Below are 23,454 nucleotides of genomic sequence, written 5' to 3'. Positions count from 1 at the left end.
ACTTGGAACATTCCGGTAGTGGTATCAACCCATTTATTTAATTTCAGCTCTTTTTATTTGAAGTTGTTTGTTATTGTCACATGTAAAGAGTAATGTAAATTATGATCCAACTCTCTTTGACCTCTGCACTTTGTTAAAAACCTGAAAAACTTATCTAAATCATTAAAAGTCTAATTATAATTGTCAATTTCTTCTAATAATCTGAGATGATCCTCACCAACACTCCACATCCCCCCCTAGTGTGGAATGACCCCAATGGGAGCCGAGCAGCTGTGAGTGTGTGTAATTTTGTGTCATATGGGTCAATGAGTTTGTTTACAAGTGTATACTGTGTGTGTGTATGTGCTTTGTATGTGATGGGCATATGTAAACAACTTTAAATGAGACTGAGACACATGACCAGCTAATCAGGTCGACGAGCTGATGAGTCATGTTAAAGGAGCGACAAGGATAGAGGCACGATGCCGGGTCAGCTGCTGATGATGAGTCAGTGTGGGAACCAAGGTGGTTTGTTGAAGCTTTTGTTCATAATTACAAATATGACTCACAAGAGTTTTAATTGTAAACTGACCTCAGTCGACCAACTGGGTCCTGTCCTCTTTGTATACAGCCCACCTTTAACCTGGCTGATTGGGAACACACACACACACACAGTCCTGCATCAGCGTAGACTTAAGCAGCTATTTGTGGAGCTGCTGATGCTTGTTAACACCAAGCCCATGTACCATTCATACGCCTGACGCAGCAACTCAGCTCTCCCACAGGGATTACACACACACACACACACACACACACACACACACACACACACTGGACAGCAGCAGCAACAAAACTGCCAGTACCAACACCAGGCCATATGCAAGGCAGTAGTTTCAAGCACACCACACAGTCAGATTCTGAACTTCCCCAACTCTTATTTCAAACCTGGAGTGTTGACACAAGTTCTGCATGAAGAGCCGGGGAGATTACCCGCCCACACAAATCAAAGAAGGAGGAATGGGACGGACCATTTCTTGTCCTGCTCATGAGGACATTTTGGTCGATGGCAACACAGTCATGCGCCTCACAACAGATTCAAAAGTGAAGTTGAAATACCGGCATTTAATTGCAAATCTTTTTTTTTTTTTTGAAAGACAGAACTGAGCTTGAGCCTCAATCTTGTGCCTCTCCATTTTTGTTGCGGTTGGCCTTCTAAGCGGTTCCGTAATATAAATTTACGGCCAAACATGGCAACTTAAATAAACAGGGGTTGGTAACATTCTCAGTGAGACAACTTTAGCTAAAGACAACAATATACCAAGGTCTCTAGGTTTCAGTGAGCTGGTGAGTGCTGAGGAAAAAGTAAACCTGTCTGGAGTCACATACGCAGAAGTGTAAATGTGTGAGTACGTGCGTGTGTGAGAGTGAGCATCAGTACGTGGTGAGCCTGACTGCAGTCACATAGCCACAGACCGAGCCAGGACACTCTGCCCAGCATGATTCAGACAGGAAGGAATACCACAGTCGGTTGGCAAATGAGTGTGTGAGTGTGAATGAGTGGATGAGAGAAAAGTTACGTGTCACTACCATCTTTCAACTGAGGGCCAATTTGTGTTAATTATCAACTGGTTTTAAGATTTAAATATCCAAAAATGGCTGATTCTGCCCTTTGTCCGATGATGTCAGTGTAGCATCCTTAAACCCACAGCAAAAAACATGGGTAACCACTCCACACATCTGACTGCAGATTTCTCTTCAGGCAAATATCCCTTATATGGTAATTTTTTTATTCAGTGAGACAGAAATATTTGTCATTTGAAATGATTCCGAGCGAGTTTGCAGATACAGTAAGTTACCAGGAAAAAAGGGAAAGATGTAGTCGACTCTTCATGTCATTTTCCGCTGTCAGCAGTTTTAGATCTCCTTTTTGGTTTCATGTACAGTTCACATTTCTGTATGAGTCATTGGTAACTACTTGGTTTCAAAATGATTCAGTAAGTACGGGCCCTGTTTGGCCCTATAACTGTTTGTTGTTGTTTTTTAACACAGCCTCTTTAGTGATTGAGTTTGATGCTCTATAGCTGTATGCCATGTTTACCATTTTGCTAACTATCACACAACACAAAGTGTTACCGAGGCTGATGGGTATGTCTCTAGTTTAATATGTACTGGACACATGTAATTTGATTTGCTGGATGAAAAGTTTTTGTAATTAACTGCTGAGTTAGTGAGCACTCTATGCCTATAGATTTTATTTATTTATATGAACCTCAGTATCTGTAAGTTATATTATGAAGAGTATGGTCTTGACCTGGACTATATGAAGAGTGCCCCGAGAGAACTTCTGTAATGAAAAACTAAAATTGACTTGAGTTTATCACCACTGAACTGAAGGACAGAGTTTTTTTTTTTTTTCCGCCCATGCTGATGCAAGTTCACAGCAACATCCTGAACGCACCCAGTGTCAATTATCAGGAGTGTGTGACTCATGAATCTTGTGAACAGGTGGGATAGTGAGGGCAGGAACGTGCTGTGTGCACTGCAGATTATCCCCATCGATGGAAACACAAAAGAGTAGACAGGACATTAGAGTGGGGTTCGGGCCAAGAACGACAATAAGTAAACAACAAACACTTGTGTGTATTTTCCCGGAGTGAATTTATTGGTCCAGCAAGGCCAGCAAAATCAACTGTACAACATACTGTCCTCTCATGTGTAGTAGTCCTTCGGTCAGTCAGTCATTCAAAACTACGTATAAATAAATTAATAGTATAATAAAACAGTTTTTACAAAAAACAAATTTCAGGTATCTCAAGCAAACAGGTTTAGAGTTTTACTGAGAGACTTGAGCAGCAGCTTCGTTCTCCACACGCCTCCTGCTTTCCATTCAGTCCCACCACATACAAAAACACGATTACACACACACACATCCCCCACACGTCTCTCCTTACACTGTATGTACACTAAAATTTACAAGTATATTATTAACAGTACGCATTGTTATAACAAAAATAGAAGTGCTTACATTTGTGCATTGCAGACAATGACGGCAACAGGAAACCAAGCCAAATAAAGGTTCCCCCCAATCGGCGGAGAGAACTTTCTCAAATGATCGACACGTACTGTTTAAACTTCATTGTAATGAAAAATAAATATTCAAACTGTGAAAAATAAGATATTGAAATGATATGTTGAGTTATTAGGTGAAATGTGGGGCGCCTCTCCTCAAGCGATCAAGTCCATGGAAATAGCGAGAGAAGCGGCGTCAGGCTTGCAGAACAAGCACTACAGGCACTCGACGGTAAAACCATTAGACACCCATGGTCCTTTTTGAACGATGAAAGGTTTTGTCCTTTACAGACAAAATGACACATTCATCCAGTTGATCCTTGATGTTTGACAATTTGAGAAATGTTGCTTTTTTTTGAAAATCCAATTTCACTTTTCCTTATTTTTTTCCACTGTTATCGTCTTCCTTCGCCACTGATCCGCTTTCCGACCTCTTGAGCCCCGCGACACATCGGTGCAATTTCATTGGCAGGGCTGCAGGATGTCATGGCGGCCAGATGAGCTCCTCCTCAGGTTCTGCAAACACAGCAAAACGAAAGAAACAACGTTAAGACAAGTTGACAGGTCCTCCACAGTGAGGCTTATGATGCAATACAACACAAATGGCTACCAGGACGTGAGCAACAACACAAAAGGCAGCGCTCCTACATAAATATGCAGCCGGAAAAATGATACTGTCTCATGCAGCATAATCCCTAAACCACAGGTGACATCACCTGTGTTTTCTCTGGCCCTGATTTTCCTGTATGATATTTTTAGGGCGTGAAAACTGGCTCTGAGTTCATGAGTGTGTGAGCAACGGCCGCAGAGCGTTAATCCTCTGGTGATTATGAATGAAGCTGAGGAGATCATCGCACACCCAGCGGGCCACGCCTTTCCACTGTGACAGCAGAAAATAGCGAAGGCGTTTCCGTTTCTCCGCATGCACTCAAGTTCAGTGGCTGTGGCTGTTCACTTAACTACCTGCTGGGCTAGTGTTAAGAGCCTTTGGTTGAAGCTGATGTCATGAACTACAGAGAGAAACTAAATGAGGAGGAAATGAGGAAATGAGTCACGTTGGAGAAAGCTTCTACGGAAAGGCTTCGGTGGCCATTTGGGGGATATTCATTTTCTGTTAGCAAAACTTTTTCTGAAATAATGATGATTTTCATAAACAAAGGCTCTGGTGAAACCAAAATGAGGGGTGCCGTAAAGTATACTGTGAAGCGTGACATCCCAAATACTTTCAGAAACAATCACTACGATTAAAAAAGGTGCACATCTAATCTATTGGAACTACCAGTGCCAGAAAAGTTTTTCCTTTTTGGGTTACAGCTCCATAGGCCCCTAATTATTTTTCGGCCCTCTTGCAATTGCCCCCTAGTGTAAGTTCTCTCTATATTAGAAAGTGTCTGGTAGTGACTTCTAAAGAGTTAACTGTGGGATAACTGTACGTGTGTCAAACGAGGCTTCTGGCAGAAACTATGGAGCAACTGTAAAGCCACTACAGTGTGTTTACCTTTGGAAGACTAAGGGCGAAACCACTTTGAGATAGTGGAGGGTGGTTCGTCTTTAAGCAGCACATGGCGGGCCAAAAATAAACCAAACACAGGGACAAGAGCAGGGTAAGTCAGCATGAATCAGCATCGTATGAAGCAGAGTGTGGCGACGTCAGCACACAGGAATCACAGCAATGTAGACTGGGGAGTGAGTTCCCTGAGAACATCGTGGAAGCTTTTCCTCTTTTCCCTCACAGCCAGGAAACCGTGTTGCACAATACAAGGCATCATTTCCCATGAGTCAAGTCTGGGAAAGTTCAGACTACTAGTACTGTAAAACTACTGTATGTGTTAATGGAATCATACTTTATGTGTTACTGCATTAATCCTTATTAATTTGATTAACAGAGTGAGACCAGGAGCAGTCTTCACTTCAATATTATAGTAGTGGGTGGAAAAGAAACACGGAACACAGTGTAAACAAAACATACAGCAACAGGAAATGAGACAGACAAAGCGAGGCAGCTAGTGACACTGAGCTGAGCAGGATACTTACAGGCAGACTTTACCCAGCCAGTGCTGTGAGATGAGGAGAAGGCAGCAGGGGGAAAGAGGACGGGACACAAGTGAGTGAGCGTACATGCAAAGACCGTCAGAAAGGAAAGCTGCTGTTCAGAGGCTTCTCCGTCCATGATTTTCAAAAAATAGAGAATTCCTTGCAGGAACACGGACTTCTTTGCCGAATTGATCAGGAAAAAGCAGGCCCGAAACATCAGCTTCTCGTGACTTGGGTCTAAATTATTTGTTCCTGGCCTTAAGAAACCTAGAAATTTGATAAACTCACCTGTCCGGCCAAGGTGAGAGGGAGGTGCGAGGGGCTGCAGAGAGCCAGCGAGGCAGCCGCCGATGGAGGCAGCTCCTGGATCGGAGCCTCGTCCAGGTCATCGATTCGAGGTTTCTTAATGTTTGACTCGGGGCTGGTCAGGGGAGTCACGCTGTTCCTCCTGATCAAGGTGCCGGGGCCCCTCTTCACCTCCTGCAGGGGTACCAGATGTTACACATACTAGAAAGTCAGATATCAAGCAGCATATGGAAGTATTGTTAAGGCATTGTGTTTTGCCAACCACAAACGTTCTAAAATCAATCAATCGTTACCTCGGGTCTGTCTCTGTGGGTGTTCACTCCCTCCACATTCAAAGAGATGGACTCCACTTTGCACCCGTAGGCGACCGGGGTGAGCTTCAGCACCGTGTGCAGGGGGCATCTCAGGTAGGGCATCTCATCTGGAATGTCAGGGACACACGTATATGAATAAAGAGGAAAAGAGTATCGAACTCATCGTTTAGATTTCATTCTTTTAAGAGGGCTTCTGGGACTTGTGGTACCCACCTGCGCTCTTATCCAGGAAGTAGGCCAGCAGGCAGCGCATGACCGCCTGGTGGCAAATAACCAGGACGTTCTCCTGCCTCTCCAGCTCCATGATGACCGGCTCCACCCGCTGGACCAGGTCCTGGTAGGACTGCAGTCAGGAAGGAAGAGTTGTTGTTGAAATTGGGTTGAATTCATATAGTCTTTTTAATATTTGATTGTTGATTGGCCTAAATGTAACTTTATGTATGTGTGTATATGTGTACCTCTCCAGCAGGATAGCGGTAGTAGTATTTATCTTCATCTCTCAAAGCAAACTCCTCTGGATATTTCTCCTTCACCTCATCGTACGTCAAGTCCTCACACACTCCCTAAAAGAACATATATTCAAACAGAATTATTATACATAGTATTTCAGTTACAGGCAGGCAGAGCTGTGTGGTGTTGGTTTCAATGGTGTGTGTGTGAGAGTGATACTCACGGCATCGATCTCATTAAGAGCCTTCCACTGTTTGTACTGGACTCCCAGGTGCTCGGCAGTCTGGATGCTGCGACACAGCTGGCTGGTCCACACCTTCAAATTCTCCAGTTTCTGCTCCTCAACAAACCGGGCCAGGGTGGCTGAAAACTGTGGCAGGAAGGATGGTATTCAACCCCGGGAGATAATCGCTTATGATGTCTCAAATCTTGCCATCTTTCTCTCGACTTTCACTGTCTACTTCAGGCTCCTGTCTGCGGTTTTGTACCTGTCTGCCCCGCGGCGAGAGGCCAGAGTCCCCACCGAGCCGTCCCTCCAGGTTATCGGTGCTCTCTCCATGCCGACACAGGTAGATGGTGCGGGGCTGGATGTGGATGTTCATCAGGTAGTAGACGATCTTGCTCTGGATGTGATCTTGGATCCGGTTGACGAGGAACCGCCGGCCGACATCGATCACCTTGATGAAGGCGAGATCCCTGAAGGGACACAAGCAAACAGGATGGGATGATTAAAAACGTTTGTACAGGACGTTGCAGATGTCCTGACAGAGCCAACTCTGAGCATTTACCTGTCGTGCTGATCGGGGTCCAGGGGTTGGTAGCTGGTTTTGTAGCACTCGATTCTCCTCTGGAAATCCAGCATGGCGTCGGTCTTGTTGCAGTCCCGGTAGTCTGGACACGACACCTTCACTTCCTGCACAGGGAGGAAGACTGTCAGACGGCAAACAACACGCCTGAGGCCAGAGAGATGGGAGCACTGCAAGTTGTTAAAGGCATCACAATGATGCGTCGCCATGTGACTCACCATGATGTTGGACGCGATGACGCTGGGATCATCGCACACAGACTCGATGAAAAAGATCTGGGAATAAAAAAAGACAGATTGGTTAAATGCGACTGTAATGACGAAGATGCCATCCCTTGACTGCTAACGTCGCCATAGCAACGCTTACCTTGAAGCCGTTCTCATCGCCGAACTTGAGGATCATGTCTCGTCTTTCCCTTGTTGTGTTTGTGGCATCGAAGACCTAAAGGAAACAAGGCTGATGAGGACTTTTCAGAATAATGGTACAGTTGTTTCTTATCATGTTAGGAGAACGGACATTTAGAAAACACGATGAAAGACAGGAAACTCACCGCTACATGGCCTCCCTCGTCCTTCAGATAGGACTTGACATCCCTCAAGGCTGCTAAGGCACACTGCCTGAAGAACAGAGATGGTGGAAAACGTTTATTTTTCTGTTAAAAAGAAAAAAATATTGCTACAGTAATCATGTGTGTGTGTGTGGGGGGGGACTTACTGCCTGATTTTCACGGCACACTCATTATCAGACTTGAAGAAGTCATAGGAGCTGTAGTTCTTGACTGCCTCCCTGCGGTACTCTCCAACGTTAAAGACTACAACACGAAAAACAAGCAGAGACCAGAGTGTGAACACGTGGACGTGGAAACAGAAGTTGATACTTCCAGTATGAGCTACAGTGTCATTGTGTTCATTGTTAAGCTACTGAACAAACTGTGCTGGAATTGAAGTGTGTGTGTGTGTGTGTCCTGTTTACCTTTGGTAGGCATGCCGATCCAGTTGAGGTAGCGAGTGAGTTTCTTTGATATGTACGTTTTGCCTCGAGCAGGCAGGCCCACCATCACGATGACGGTGGGGGGGTTGGCCAAGTGGGGAGCGCCAGTTGCTGCAGAGGGGGGGGGGATGAGACATAAACCATGAGAACTGTGCCTGTTTAGAACTGCAAAAAAAGTAAATACGTCAATTTATGTGGCATTTATGTCAAAGCACAGCGAAGGAGCAACGTGAAATGACTCCACCAGCAGCCAGAGATCTGATGCAAATACCAAACGGCCTCCCACAGCGTCCACAACCTGCCTGCAGTTATTTAGTAACCACTCACCTCCCTGTGTCTGTCCGCCCTGACACACTCCCAGCGATGAGTCTGTGAATGTCTGCGAACGCCAGACTTTACTTCCACCTCACTGCACATCTGACCCACTTCTGCCAATATGAGCCAGGACGAGTTGCTTTCACGGGACCAAATATACTGTAACGCCCCCCCCTGAGGCCCATGAGAGTTTCTATATCATGTGTTACAGAGGGCGGAGGAATGCAGGGTGTTGATTCTGCATGAATGATATGATGTGTAGGTCAGTGAGTGTGTGAGTAGAACAGTGGATACCAACTGTTGAAAGAAAACTGAAGGTGCAGCATAGGGCTGGACGATGTGGCCAAAAATCATATCAAGATAAAGATGTTCATATCAGTCGAGACCGATTATTAGCACGATAAATGTCACATTACTTATTTAAAGATTAAAAACTGATTGTTGATCACACAGTCCTAGCACAGCAAAAAGCAAAGAATCTCTCATGGACTTCAGCTGAAATTTCTACAGATTTTAAAGTTTCCTTGTTGAACCAGATATAGTTATAAGGGGCAGCAGTGACCACTCATCATTTGATACATAACTAGAAGCTTAGATTCTTCCCTGTGCTTCTAATCTTGTGTCTCACACACACACAAGAGCCACGTTGCTCAAATGGAAAAACGGATCAAACTCTTAGTCAATACTCGACCACGTGGCTCATCCATCTCCATCATCTCACTTCCACCACATCCCACCTCTGCTCTTTCAACAGCCACACCTCATAGCTCCTTTTGTTTTTATCCTCTCCTCATGATGAAAAAAGATCCAAATGTACATTTACGACAAAGTTTCTTTTTTCTCATCAAACTCCTGAATCAGACCTGAAATGAATCAACTTCAAATGAGGACGACGCCATAATGGACAGTGAGCTTTGTCCTCCTCATTGATCAGTAAACCATGACAGGCAAATCAATAATCAATGAGCGGCAGCAGAAAATGCAGTGACTGTGAATCCAGATGTGAATGTGATCAAAAAACAAATACCCCTTCTCCTTCTTATATATTCTTATATATTCATAATCCTCTTAAACATTTCTCATATAGTTCTAATATTTCTCAATAGATTTAAATCCTCTCTAGTTGTAGCATTAGAAATTGAACAAATTAATTTCATATTACGGCACATACTTTCATATTTATATATATATATTTGCTTTTATTTTTTTAGATGTTTTTAAATGTATATTTCATTGTATAGCTTTTTCACTTGCTTTATATTTTCACTTTATTTATGATTGCTATGCACCAAACACCAAAGCAAATCCCTTGTATGTTGAAAACCAATCATCCAACCATTAAATACTAAAACAAAGAAAAGCAGAGTCTTAATAAAATCCTATATTATGATTTTATTATATTGTGATTTTTTTTATTGGTTTAAATTATCTAAAATAAAGAGCAATCTCAGTAAATGTGAAGTTAAAGTATTATAAGTCAATGATATTATATGTGATGTGTATCATTTGTCTCTGGACAAGAGACAGCGGCGGCCGGGTCGCACCATGCACGCGCGCTGCCGACGGACCAATTAGAAGCGGCCGCCGATCAGTAGCATCACACAGGTTGCGGGGCGCTGCGGTTGCCGTGGTGACGGGATATATGTCACTCTGCAGTTGCTAGGAGGCCGGGACGTGCCGCGCGTGCCGATGAAGAGACCACCCATGAGTGAACAGACCGCTGAAGGACAGGTGCACAGCGACGCTACACATCACCATGGAGACGTTTTAAGGGAAATGGAGGGAAGCGTTCGATTTAAAAGATATTTAAAGGTGTTTCTGTGTTGGCTGCTGGTGACACATGAGCCCGGGTACAAATAAAGATGAATCGATCCTGTAATCATGTGTCTGTGATCGATGACATGAACACGGTTAAAGAAAGGGGTTTGAATATGGCTCGTACCTCTCCGTGGCGCCGGCTTGTCATCTTTGGTGGGAACCCAGGTCTTTTGGGTCCTGTTCTGGGTCAGCTCTCTGGGCATTCCTCAGGGACCGAAGAGCCGCGCTGTACACGGGAACCGAGCCGCTTAGATCCGGGGTGAGGGGACTGACAGGAGCCGGTGGAGCCTCGTCCGTTCCGCTGAGGAGCAGCAATGAACCGGGGCTGTTCAGCGGAGTAATGAGAGCACGTTGAGCCGAGCTCATCTGCCGGTCTGCGGCACACATCCGCTATTTAACCCCGCCCGGCCGGGGCCGCCCGGGAAGACACGTGACTGCCGTGACGAAATTCACACACCCCCCTACACACACACACAGTGCACTGTACACTCACTGTGGATACACACACACACACACAGTGCACTGTACACTCACTGTGGATGGATGGATACACACACACACACACAGAGTGCACTGTACACTAACTGTGGATGGATGGATACACACACACACACACACACACACAGAGTGCACTGTACACTCACTGTGGATGGATGGATACACACACACACACACACAGAGTGCACTGTACACTAACTGTGGATGGATGGATACACACACACACACACACACACAGAGTGCACTGTACACTCACTGTGGATGGATGGACACACACACCAAACACACACACAGAGGCAGCCACAGCGCCGCTCTGTGGCGAACTCTATTTATTATTTACATAATTGTACAGGTAGTCTCTTTTTATGATCACGTACTGTATATTTAGTTCCTGGACATAAGCTGTAGCTCGTATTTACATTAGTGTTTTCTTGTGTTTATTACATTTTAATTACAGCTACATCTGTCACATATATTTGATCTTTTCTTTGTCTATAGATTTTAATAGACTATTTTCAAAGACTTATTTGGCCATTAGTTGTTTATTGTCATTATTCTTATAACTTTTTATTGTGTAGTATTTGTTGCTTTAAGTTACGGCCGGTGGACAATATGGTCAAGAATTATATCACGATAAAACGGTTGATATCAGTGGATAGGTGGAGGAATGTTGATTCTACATGAGTGATACGATCTGCAGGTCACTGAGTTTGTGAGTGACGCATTAAATACAGTCGGTTGAAAGTAAAACTGAAGGCCGAGCATAGGGCTGAGAAGTATGGCCAAATGTTATATTGAGATAACGAAAATTTCCTGTCAGTCGATATCATAGATATCACGATAAATGTTACATTATTATTTATTTTAAGGTAAACGACTGAGTTTGGCTCCTGCGTGAGTGTTGTGGTTTTAAACTCATCTTTTCGAGCAGAGAATGACAAACATTTTACAAATCTGAGGTCGATAAATTTCGTGTTTATAACGTCTCACTGTGCTGGACAATGCATAAGAAATATATATATCGATATATACAGAACTTTTGATGTTGTTTTTTATCTCAGTCCTATTGTAACTATTTATTTTGTATACATCTGTTATTACTTAACACTTCCTTATGCTGATGCACATGTTATCCAAATTTGGTATATCTGTTTTTAGGTAGCAGTGGGTATATGCAGTTTAATAGAAGTGGTGGTCATTTGTAATGTCAATATTAAATATATATTTTTATTTTTTTCAACAAGACAATGATAATCATGATGTGGCTGTTAACTGTGATTGAGCACTTCAGTCTGACATCATATACAGTGCCTTGCATAAGTATTCACCCCCCTTGGACTTTTTCCCATTATGTACTGTTACTAACTGGAATTCAAATAGACTTAAATAAACTTTTTCCCGTTTGATCAACAAAACATGCATAGTACTTTGGAGGTGCAAAATAAATTTTATTGTGACACAAACAATAATGAGAACAAAAAAGTTGACATCTGTTGGGTGCATAAGTATTCACCCCCCTGTGTCAATACTTGGTAGAACCCCCTTTCGCTGCAATTACAGCTGCAAGTCTTTTGGGGTATGTCTCTACCAGCTTTGCACATCTAGAGATGGAAAGGTTTGTCCATTCTTCTTGGCAAAAAAGATGAAGCTCAGTCAGATTGGATGGAGACCGTCTGTGAACCGCAATCTTCAAGTCTTGCCATAGATTATCTATTGGATTGAGGTCTGGGCTTTGACTGGGCCATTTTAAGACATTAACATTCTTTAATCCAAACCATTCCTTTGTAGCTCTGGCTGTATGTTTAGGGTCATTGTCCTGCTGGAAGATGAACCTCCGCCCCAGTCTCAAGTCTTTTGCAGACTGCATCAGATTTTCTTCAAGGATTTCCCTGTATTTGGCTCCATCCATCTTTCCCTGTATTCTGACCAGTTTCCCTGTACCTGCTGAAGAGAAACATCCCCACAGCATGATGCTACCACCACCATATTTCACTGTTGGGATGGTGTGCTCAGGGTGATGGGCAGTGTTGGGTTTTCGCCACACATAGCGTTTTGCATTGAGGCCAAAAAGTTCAATTTTGGTCTCATCTGACCAGAGCACCTTCTTCCACATGTTTGCTGTGTCTCCCACATGGCTTCTGGCAAACTCCAAACGGGATTTTTTATGGATCCCTTTCAACAATGGCTTTCTTCTTGCCACTCTTCCATAAAGGCCAGATTTGTGGAGTAGACGACTAATAGTTGTCCTGTGGACAGATTCTCCCACCTCAGCTGTGGATCTCTGCAACTCCTCCAGAGTAACCATGGGCCTCCTGGTTGCTTCTCTGATTAATTTTCTCCTTGTCCGACTCTTCAGTTTGGGTGGACGGCCTCCTCTTGGTAGGTTTGCGGTTGTGCCATATTCTTTCCATTTTCTTATGATGGATTTTATGGTGCTCAGAGAGATGTTCAAAGCTCTGGATATTTTTTTATAACCTAACCCTGCTTCATATTTCTCCACAACTTTATCCCTGACCTGTTTGGTGAGCTCCTTGGTCTTCATGATGCTGTTTGTTCAGTAATGATCTCCAACAAACTCTGAGTCCGTCACAGAACAGGTGTATTTATACTGAGATTGAATTGCAGACAGGTGGACCCTATTTACTAATTATGTGACTTGCAAATGTGACTTGTGAATGCAATTGGTCGCACCAGATCTTTGTTAGGGGTTTCACAGTAAAGGGGGTGAATACATATGCACTCAACACTTTTCAGATTTTTATTTGTAAATAATTGTGAAATCCATGTAATATTTCCCCCCACTTCCAAATGATGCACTATTTTGTGTTGGTCCATTACATAAACTCACGATGAAATAAATTTTAATCTGTGGTTATACCATGACAAAATGTAGAAAAGTCCAAAGGGGGTGAATACTTATGCAAGGCACTGTATTTGGGTCATGTGAAATCAGGACACACAATAACCTTTCTTCATACCCGCACATGTTGAAATTTTACAGCTTGAGGGAACGTGCAGAGCCTCACATCACCTCACTCCGCTTCCTCATACTCATAAAGGTGAGTTATGATTTCTCATTTCACCCATTAGATTACTACAAGGAAATGTTAATCAGTGATCAGATTAAAATAAGATCACCATCTGTTTTGCAGTTTCAGCGTGAACGAAACGACACCAGCCGACATTTAGGAGATGAAAACACACAAACATAAACAGCTTTCTGACAGTCAATCAATTCCAATAAAATCAATCTCTTACTTGCTTAAGTGGCTTAAAATTCAATGATCCTCATTACTCTCTCCACTGACCTTTTTTTTTAAAAATTGATTGTTCTGGGAAGCATTTTGTGACTTCTATTCAAAAAGTACTTTTTACAGATTTACAAATGAACTACTGGTGACTTGAATATTCTTCTGTCTATAGGAGTAATGTAGTAATTAGTACAATGTAAGGACTTGCAGTGATTAATCTTTTTTTTTCACAGTGAAATTCCTTGGTTGCCTTAGTCTGGACTTGCACTTTGAAAACACTCTGAACTCTCGCCAACCTCATCTCCAAAACCCATTTCCGGTTTACTGAGCAGGGTTTATTCATCAGAGTGACAAACTTGTTCCTGTTAACTCACATGAGCAAGGCTGTGATGTTTATGTTGCACTTTCCTGAGTACAACAAAAGTTTGAACTTGGACAAGGTCAGGTTGTGACCTCTCCCACTGAAGGTCTCATAGGTGTCAGTGTCCCAGTGTGAAGTGAGACAAAGTGTGGTTGTGAAACTGAACTGGGTTTGTGTCTTTTGTTTGTTCTGATTGTGAAACACTTGAAAGATAAAGTTTGGGAACACGGATGCAGTTTCTGGGTTTTCAGACGATAAGATTATTGCGTTCTTTCACTTCCCAGTAAGGCTAAAGCCAGTGAGAATGTTTTGTGTTATACATAGATGCTAATCCAAATGGAGCTACCGATACAGAATGTACGGGAATTTTTCCTTGGCGTGTTGCCGTCAGAGGACAGTGGACACAATTTATCCAGGTCGACTTCCCCTTACACACGCTGACCCTCAGCCACTTTAAGCCTCATCTCATGTCACACCTGCTGGTATGTAGGTCAGTGTTTAATGGCCACTGACAGCCAATCCCACCATTGCAGTGTTGTGCACGTTCAGGACACGCTCCCACCACTAGCCTCACGCCTGGTTCTCTCACACACACACAGTGATGCTATAGGACAGACTGTAGCCCCCACAAACCAGCTGCTGACCCTGAACTGCAGCATGGACACAGGACGTTGACACATTTTCTTTTAATCAGCTCTTTAAGTTTCGTACTTGATTCAAAAGCACATAAAGCATTTTATCTCTGCATCTGTGACCTCTATTTTGTATTTTCAGCTTTTGAAACTCAAGCTTTGAACTACAAATTGTGCTGTAAAACTTAATAAAACAGTAAAAGAAAGATGAGATGCGTTCCTCTGAGAAAATGTTACTTATGGCTGTAACTTCGTCAGGTTCTTTTTACAGAAGTGTTTACAGTAGTACGAAGAAACATTGAGAACCTTTAATAACAGGATGATTCTTTAGTCTTTCCACAGCTGGTCAAACAGCTGTTTTTATGCCTGTTAGCTCATATTCCCTCGACCTTTGACCCCCGGCCGCCCTGCGAAGTAAATTACAGAATGAAATCTTTCAAATGGGTCTCATTCTCTCTGCAACCCGTTTCCCTGATCTGAATTAAAACCTGCTCCGCCGGGACACCTGCTGACGTTTTCCACAGGAGCCTCCAGGGGCCTCTTTCGGTTCACTTACATAAGTTCTGAATGAGGCTGGGGCGGCGTTCACCGTCCCAGTCCCCTTCCCACAATCCATCAGGGCTAAGTTAGGACCACAGGGCCCTGGGGATGTGTTAACACTACTGTGGCGCCTGTGTTATGTCAGACAAAATTTCATAAAAGGGAAACTAGGCTTGGATATCATGTGCTCATCCAAAACAGGATGTGAGGATATGATGTGTCAGGTTTGATTCAGGATTTGACAAGTATGAACTATTTAACATTTTGAAGCTGAAAAACAAGGTAGTTGGCATTAGGAGACTCAATTGTAATACTGAATTTCAGCAAATAATTCGGTATAGACACTAATGATACAGGATATACGTGTAAAAAAATGTACATCTAAATGGAATACTGATAAATAAACAAAGAAAACAGTAAACTTGACATTATTTAGACCTTTTATTTTGTCAACATAAAGGTTATCTTTCATGACAGGAAAAAAGAAAAGTAAAACTCCACAAGTTGGTGTCGCTACATTCAGAAACTTCACTGCCGATCAGAAAATATAAAAAAAATGTTTATGTACAAGCGAGGAAGAGGAGGTGTGTTCATAGTCTGTTGGTGTATGTGTAGCTTCCCATGGAGACATCAGAACTGCTCCCCGAGATCCAAAACCCGAAACTTGTCTAGATTGTAGAAGCAGGCCTTGACGACTCGCCCGCCGAAGTAACGTCCATTAAGATCAACCACAGCTGCACAGGAGAGAGAGAGAGAGAGACACATGTAGGGTCAGTTTGTACCAAAATACATGGACATGGACAAACAGGATTAGTGCTGTGATGTTACAGAAACCGAATACGCATTCAGATACTCTGCAGTGTCCCAGGATGACAAGATTCTGCCAAGGGGCTTTGATATGCATGTGTTCAAAGGAGAGTGTAAGGAAATCGAGAAGAGTGTGTGTGTGTGTTTATTGCTAAAAGACAATTCTCTGAATCCATATGTATCCACATGTTGTGCTCGAGAAAAAGGGCAGCTGCACAGAGAAGCACCTGCTATTTACCTCATTCATTACTATTAGCATATATGTCGTTGATGAAAATATGTGTCGATATATGATGGCACATCAGATATCCAAAAATAGAACATAAAGACACCAAACACACAACCTTTTTTCATGGTTCACTTGTTCTAAGGTGTATTTTTCCCTTTAATCTCAAAGAACAGGCTCATATCTGTTCTCATGAGAAGAAATGTTTTGATGTGTCGAATAAACTGTTGTGAAAAGCTCCCGTGTGATGCAGCCACAGTTCCTTAATGTGAGTCATGATGGGCCAAGACGGAGCTATTCTGAGATAATAAGGTAGAATATGACATCAGCGTGGTTTCTCTGAAGTGTTTACGGCTAAAGAGGCAACGTACAGTGAACGCTGTTCTGTAGAACTAGTTCTCTTACACACACACACACACACACACACACACACACACACACACACACACACACACACACACACACACACACACACACACACACACACACACACACACACACACACACAGAGGTAACCTTCCAATTAAGGACAACTGAGACACACAGCGTTCATCCTGTCCTGTGTGACAGTGTTCACCTTATCAATGAAATGGACAATCTCATATTGTTTCTGTGCCTCAATCCAGTAATGGGTCCGATCCACTGTCCTTGAAGGACAGGACAGGATTTCCAACAGTCAGCACATTGTCCCGCAGCACCTTCAATTCCTGTGTGCCCACACTGTACCAAACAACGTGTGGGTTGCAGTGATTAGACGGAGCGAGGCTCTGACTTCACTTCTTTGAAAAGTGTAGTAGATAAACACCTCACTTGTTTTTTCAGTGAGTCCTCCACCGGTGGTGATTCAAGCTACATGCTGTTCTTCAGACTGAGCCAACTAGATACAGCGGTTTTATATGATTAATATCTATAACTGAATATATTAGCAATACACACATGAGCACATACATTAATATATATATACACATTCACACTTGTGATGCCCAGATTGCAGTTATACCCGCGGACTCGCAGTTGATCCGCAGGTCGGGTGGGTAGGGTCGTCATAAATGAACACTTCTGAATAATAGCACGTGGGTGAAATACGCCAATTGGAAGAGTCATCAGAGCGAAGTCGCCTAAATCCTGGCACAGTGGAAGCTATTTTATTCTTAGAATGTTCATGCGGGAGCGGGTTTCTGAATTTCCGAAAATAATTCCTTCGGTTGGGTGATGGGTTGATGAGTCAAGCATACGTGTGGATGAGGACGACGTCAGAGCCGAATCCGTGCATCTCTAATACAAACACACAGTGCATGTCTGAAAGTAGCTTCAGTCACAGAAAGAAACCAGGATCAGTTGGACTTGTGTTGTCAGGATGTACTGCTGATCTTTGGGCAAAGAGATCATCTCCAACCTGTCACTGTGTGCCCATCACCTTTGACCTCTACATGGTAGATTGGGAAGCAATGGCAATAGTCCAAGGTAAAAGCTCCTTCGTGGCGATAAAATCATCATCATCTATAGAAACCGACCGTGCAGCGTGACACCTCCGTATAATTCTTTATGACTGTGGCCCGCGTAATCGTTCTTTGAGTGCGTGTCCCGCTTTCTCGGGGCTGTGATGTAAGCGCGGTTCTGCCGGTGACGCAGGGAGACGGATGGGTTGCTGGGCCACATGTGATATAACACCACAGGGAGCAGAGTCTCACCTTGTTTCTGATCTGGGACAACTCATTTAGAATGGGACACACTTCCACCCACATTACTGGAGCAGTTATACAATGATAGGACCAAAATGATGCAATTACATAAAGTTGATCTCCAAATCATGAAACATTGTACACACATGACCCTTCTCAGTGACTATGTGTGACAACAAGTTCCCAAGGACCCATGTCCATTATTTCTTCTGATGTGTTCAGGCTTTACAAGAGGTCAAATGAGCAGGAGAGGCCTCGTTCAAAGTTGTGCACGAAAACCACAAGAAAGCACTGACCTTTGATGGCAGACTCCACCCTCTCAAACTCCAGAAATATCCTGACAGCTTCATCATCAGTAACCTCCGCAATCTGAGAAGGAAATTGTGTTTTTGTCATTGCTCTGTCTGATCACTAAACATCAAATCAAGCCCTGTGATTTGCTTCCCTCACCTCGAATATGACACATTTGACCACTTTGCCGTATTTCTCGCACTCTTCTTTCGTCTCTCCCTCCAGGTCTTCATCCACTTCTCCTCGGCCCACCATGTTCTGTAAGACAAACAACAAGGCTTATTGACATGGGACAACGGAAGATGATGAAATGTGATCTTGAAATCTGAAAAACCAAACTAGCCGCGCGTTCTTCCCACAAGGTTTTCTACTGTCTCCTTTTGACGGTCCTCTGATTGGTTCACTTTTACTCTATTTTCACCATTATTTTATGATTTTGTAATACACACAGAGACACACATACCCTCAGCAGAACCACTTTGGTTGGGTTTTTGAGGATCTCTGTGAGCGGGTTTGCATCTGACTTCTTGGAAGGATCCGCTAGTTGGAGGGAAACAGACACAAAGTTAACGTTTCTTTTCCCCTCAAAAGAATTTTCACATGCTGCTGGAAGGCTGGATGAAGCATCTGAGTGTGTGCAATAACAAATTGTATCATGTTGTATTGTTCAAGACTTGATCGAGCTTGATCGAATACGTATTGAATTTTTCATTATGTTATACATGTTGCTGAGAACCTGGTCTAAGTGGGTCACCTGTGCAATCGTTCAATTGTTAGTATTGCTGGATAAGTGACCATGCAGCAGGAAGGAAAACTGCCTTGCTCAACGGAACACTGACATATACAGATAAACAGTATTTATACTGTATATGCAGCAGCATACTGAACATTTTCTGCAAGTCTCTGATACCGATAAAAGCTGGTGGAACAGTTTAGCTGAAATAAAGCAGCAATACGTCTGACATCTAGTGGCCAAAAGCAGTCAATGTTTTCAGAGCGAAGCAATAGGAAACAACTACTCAGATGTAGCATTAAGAATGATATTTATGTCTTTTTCACATATTTACACACCAGGTTGTTAGTTCCAGGTCACAAAATGTCTAAAATCTCACTCATGTTATTGCATCTTTTTTCTCTTGTTTTGTCAGTCTTTATGCCAGGCTGACATCAGACTTTAAATTCAATAGTCAGATATGTGGGGGGGGTATCAATCTTCTCATCCAACTCTTCCTCAGAAAGTGAATTTCCCAAAATGTATAATTAGTTTCCCAAAACTATAACTTTAACCCATTTAAGCCCAATTTCATCATTGGAGGAGTTGGGAGAATGGGTTAATAAAAGACAGATACAGGCAGGTCTGAATCCGAAGCAGAGGTGTTAGAGAAGGAAAGGAGAAGGACTTTCAGTTTGCAGCTTTTGTAATAAATAAAGGTCACATTCAAAGTAGATGACAAAGAAGCCAAAGCTACATCATGAGAACAGACAGCGGCATTAAAAAAAAAGGAAGTGTGGATATCACTAACACACACATCCAACAGAAAACCCATGCAAAACTCTTAATACACCATGCCTGTAGGAATGCAATGTTTGCTAAACACCTATGCTTTATGTCTGGTTACAGGGAGTTTTAATAGTTAAGCAAATGCAACACACACACTTCTAAGTAAGGGGACATAGGAAAATGTAGATGAGGCCAACCTGAAAAGCCTCCGACTGAAGTCTCAGCAACACTTGACAGACTGGACCCTGCTGCTCAATCACACACACACACACACACACACACACACACACACACACACACACCAACAAACAAACATAGGCAACACAAACAATCGCACACACACGTTACACAGAATGAAAAAAGTATAAACATATGAAAACAAGGTCACAGTAATTTAACCAAATGATGCAAACCTGACATTACGATGTTCAATGATGAGTGTAGAGCAAAAATACACATAAAAGATCACTCGTGAAATCAAATGCATATGTTGTAACTTAAAGTCAATACAGATTAAACAGAATGAGTCACAAGCCTAGGTCAGCTTTCATGCCGTTGGCACGGAAACGAGACTTGAAAGCAAGCAAATTGAAAAAGACAAAGTGGACCAAGAAAGCATTAATCATGTGGATACTATTAACAGAAAAAAAGAAAAAATAGAGTGTCTTTACGTTTTTCTGCAGCATCGCCTATGATGATCTTTCCGCCTCTCTTGCTGGTCTTCTCCACAGACAGCGCCGTGCTGAGGCCCTGCTCATGCTTCCCCAGGCCTTGGCCTTCTTTGAAGCCGTACTTCTGCATGATCTTATGGGCCACCGTACCTCTGTGGGAACACGCAGGGAGAAAAACTTCCATCAACATAAAAGCTGATTGTCCATGCTTTGTAATTCACCATATCAGATTTCAACAAAATGTTGCATATGAAAAGAAACTAGATACAAATCATCTTTTTCGTTACAATACAAATGTCTGGTCTGTGTGTCTGTGTGTGTGTGTGTGTGTCCCCCACCCACCCCATGTTGGCCAAGAAGGAGCTGGTTGGTCCGGGCGGTGAACGTGGTCGCTCTGAGTCCTCATACATAGGTGGAGGAATTGCGGCCTTCGATCCTCTGGCAGGACGACCTTCATCCTCGTAGGAGAATGAAGAGGAGCCTGAACACATAAAAGAAACACAATCACTTGTAGTGCTGCACTAAGATGTGGGTCTAGTTTGTCTTACATTTTTGTTGCCAGCTTGCCTAAAATACGTACACTTTAGGTGGATAACTATTAATAGACATAGGAAAAAGGTAACCCTAACCCTTATTCTAATACAGGGCTTCATGGGTCATCTATCACTTGTGCATAAATCATGTTCCTGTTCATGTCCTTGTTGATTCCTGATGTTTGTTTATTTTTCTTTAAATGAGTCTGGGTTTTCTATTACTGAGACATTATAACTGTGTATTCATTCAGCTACAGTTTCACCTGATGGATAATCAGACCTACCGTCTCTGTCCATAAGTGATGAAGGAGGAGCGATGGCTGCTCCACCCAAAGCTGAGAGAAACAAGTAGACAGAGAGAGAAAGAGGAGACATAAGTTTAGTTTTCATTTTGGCTGAAACACAATGACTGTGATAAAGACCTAAAAATGCAACTGTATTGTCAGTGATGGCCAAGTGTCCAGATAGTTTCATTTCCCACTTTGAATCCCATATATCACTCATGTGGTGCGATCTGTGACCAAAATGATAATTCCAGACGCAACATAAGCAGAAATTCCTCACACATAACAATGAAAAAAAAAATGTCAGTTCCTAAAAGTGACTCTTTGGTTTCAAGTCAGAAGAAGAAAAATGTTCCGGACAAGGCCGACATTCAGACCATGGCATGACTTTCTAATATTGATTGATTACAGATCAGTTTTTAAGGATCTGTTTTGACTTTAAGCTTTCAAACTTAAAGACAGCTCAATAACGTCCACTCAATCACTGTGTAACAGTAATGACAATGACTTTCTGCCAAGCAGTGGGAAATACTCACTTCGTTTTTGGCGCTCTTTCTCATACTCGTCATCCTCGTCTGAGTCTTCCTCTGTTGCCGGGAAACGAGAGAAACCGGTTGGAGCTACTCCATCGTGCCTGTCTTTCCTTTTCCTGTAAAACACCAAGTCTCAGATTCAAACAGGAGTCATGTGATTCTTTAGTTTTTTAGTAAACGAGAAATAACCCAATTCTACAACATTTACTGAGTTACAGATACATCAAGATTCCTCAAAAGAGCCCAAATAGCAATAGATGTGAAACGTAGAAGAATCAACTGATTGCCAATTATTCTGTAAGTGGAAGGGTAGATTCATTGCAGTATGTTATGTGCTACTTTGTCTCTTTTGCCTCCAACATTATTACTCTCCTGTTTAATCCCAGCTCTTGTTTTCAATCACTGTTTGGTCAAGTTAAACAAGCATGGCAGTACTTTTCTCTCTCCTCAATTTCCTTCTGCCGCTCCTGCTCCCTCAGCCGCTGTCGTTCTTCTCTGTGTCGCTTCACCACCTTCTCATAGTCGTTGGGGAACATCGGGTCATACTCGTCCGCCAACGGGATCAGCGCGTCGCCCGAGGAGAAACCACTAGGCACAGTGTCCTGAAGCAAGCACAAACCCATTATGGACACTCCAATATCGTGATGTGGATTTATAAACTCTTATTTTGGCAGACAAACTGAGAGATGACCACTTGTGATCGGATCTCTCACGATGTTAATACCAGGTCTGAAAAGGGTCTAACATTACACATAAGATTGAGTGGAAACACACCACAAGAACATCAAGCCAGAGCAGCATCAGGAGTGCTGACACTCTGGTTTGCTGGTTCACTGGTGGAGACTGACCTTGAGTCCAGCGGCAGCGTGTGGAGGGGTATCTATGATCTGTCGCTCATCACTGGAGCCTCCTCTCTTTAGGTCAATAACAGGAGCCAAGACAGTGGTCTGCTTCATTCTCTGCGTCTACAAACAGACACAAACACAACAAAAACAGTGAAAACACAGACATTTGGGTTGTTTGTTCTTGTTGTTGTGTGTACAACGCCCACTATCTTCACCAGGGCCAGTGCTGTAATACCTGTGTACTGTGTGCCTACCTTAGCCTGGGTCAGAGCCGCCTTCTTCACCTTCAGCTGGGACTGAAGCAGCTTGAAATTCTTGGACCACCCTTCGGTCTTGGTGTCACTGGCCCCCACGCCGAGATCATCATACAGCGACATAGCTGCCGGTCAAAGCTCTTGTTCACCACACACCGTTCTTTAATAACTAGCTAACCCTCAGCTAACGCCAGCTAATGCTAACACAGCTACTTAGCAATAACTAAACGCCTTAAAACGAATTATTAAACCCCCAAAAACAAACCACAGTTCACGTTTGAACCCACCGGTGTTGGAAATATCAGGACATTGACTAAAAGATGAGTGAGTATCACTAAATAAAGGTGATGGTGCAGTTTAGATGTAGCTCCTCGCTGAACGTGACAAGAGGCTGCGGCACAACAACAAGAAGTGAAGCGCGACAGTCAACGACAACTGCGAACACGTCCTGCTCCTGCGCCACC

General features: G+C 43.1%; 2 protein-coding genes across 8 annotated transcripts; both read right to left on the bottom strand.

The window, feature by feature from the left end:
* Positions 1 to 2,624: 2,624 nt before the first annotated feature.
* On the bottom strand, positions 2,625 to 10,489 carry pfkfb3 (6-phosphofructo-2-kinase/fructose-2,6-biphosphatase 3). Of its 7 annotated transcripts, XM_034578740.1 has the most exons (17): positions 10,197 to 10,489; positions 7,931 to 8,059; positions 7,673 to 7,769; positions 7,509 to 7,575; positions 7,325 to 7,399; positions 7,177 to 7,233; positions 6,941 to 7,065; positions 6,641 to 6,848; positions 6,376 to 6,522; positions 6,161 to 6,265; positions 5,916 to 6,045; positions 5,682 to 5,809; positions 5,371 to 5,562; positions 5,083 to 5,105; positions 4,547 to 4,597; positions 3,517 to 3,564; positions 3,307 to 3,403 (listed from the first exon to the last, which is right to left on the bottom strand). In XM_034578740.1, exons 1-16 carry the CDS (start codon positions 10,282 to 10,284, stop codon positions 3,558 to 3,560), a joined length of 1,629 nt encoding a protein of 542 aa, XP_034434631.1. In that variant the 5' UTR covers positions 10,285 to 10,489; the 3' UTR covers positions 3,307 to 3,403; positions 3,517 to 3,557. The 7 variants fall into 7 exon arrangements, with proteins under 7 accessions (XP_034434630.1, XP_034434633.1, XP_034434634.1 ...); XM_034578739.1 differs by lacking the exons at positions 4,547 to 4,597; positions 5,083 to 5,105 and having other exon boundaries at positions 2,625 to 3,403; positions 10,206 to 10,488; XM_034578744.1 differs by lacking the exons at positions 3,307 to 3,403; positions 4,547 to 4,597.
* A 5,300-nt stretch (positions 10,490 to 15,789) lies between these two features.
* rbm17 (RNA binding motif protein 17) lies at positions 15,790 to 23,440 on the bottom strand. Its single transcript, XM_034577666.1, has 12 exons — positions 22,991 to 23,440; positions 22,740 to 22,856; positions 22,327 to 22,493; positions 21,895 to 22,007; positions 21,359 to 21,409; positions 20,884 to 21,022; positions 20,542 to 20,693; positions 20,068 to 20,118; positions 18,833 to 18,909; positions 18,529 to 18,627; positions 18,375 to 18,447; positions 15,790 to 16,097 (listed from the first exon to the last, which is right to left on the bottom strand). The coding sequence occupies exons 1-12, from the start codon at positions 23,111 to 23,113 to the stop codon at positions 15,994 to 15,996; spliced, it is 1,266 nt and encodes a 421-aa protein (XP_034433557.1). The 5' UTR covers positions 23,114 to 23,440; the 3' UTR covers positions 15,790 to 15,993.
* Positions 23,441 to 23,454: the final 14 nt, after the last annotated feature.

This window comes from Hippoglossus hippoglossus, chromosome 23, assembly GCF_009819705.1.
Source record: "Hippoglossus hippoglossus isolate fHipHip1 chromosome 23, fHipHip1.pri, whole genome shotgun sequence".
NCBI lineage: Eukaryota > Metazoa > Chordata > Actinopteri > Pleuronectiformes > Pleuronectidae > Hippoglossus > Hippoglossus hippoglossus.
Note: the sequence above shows the minus strand (reverse complement) of the source record. Positions and strands in the feature narration are given on the sequence as shown.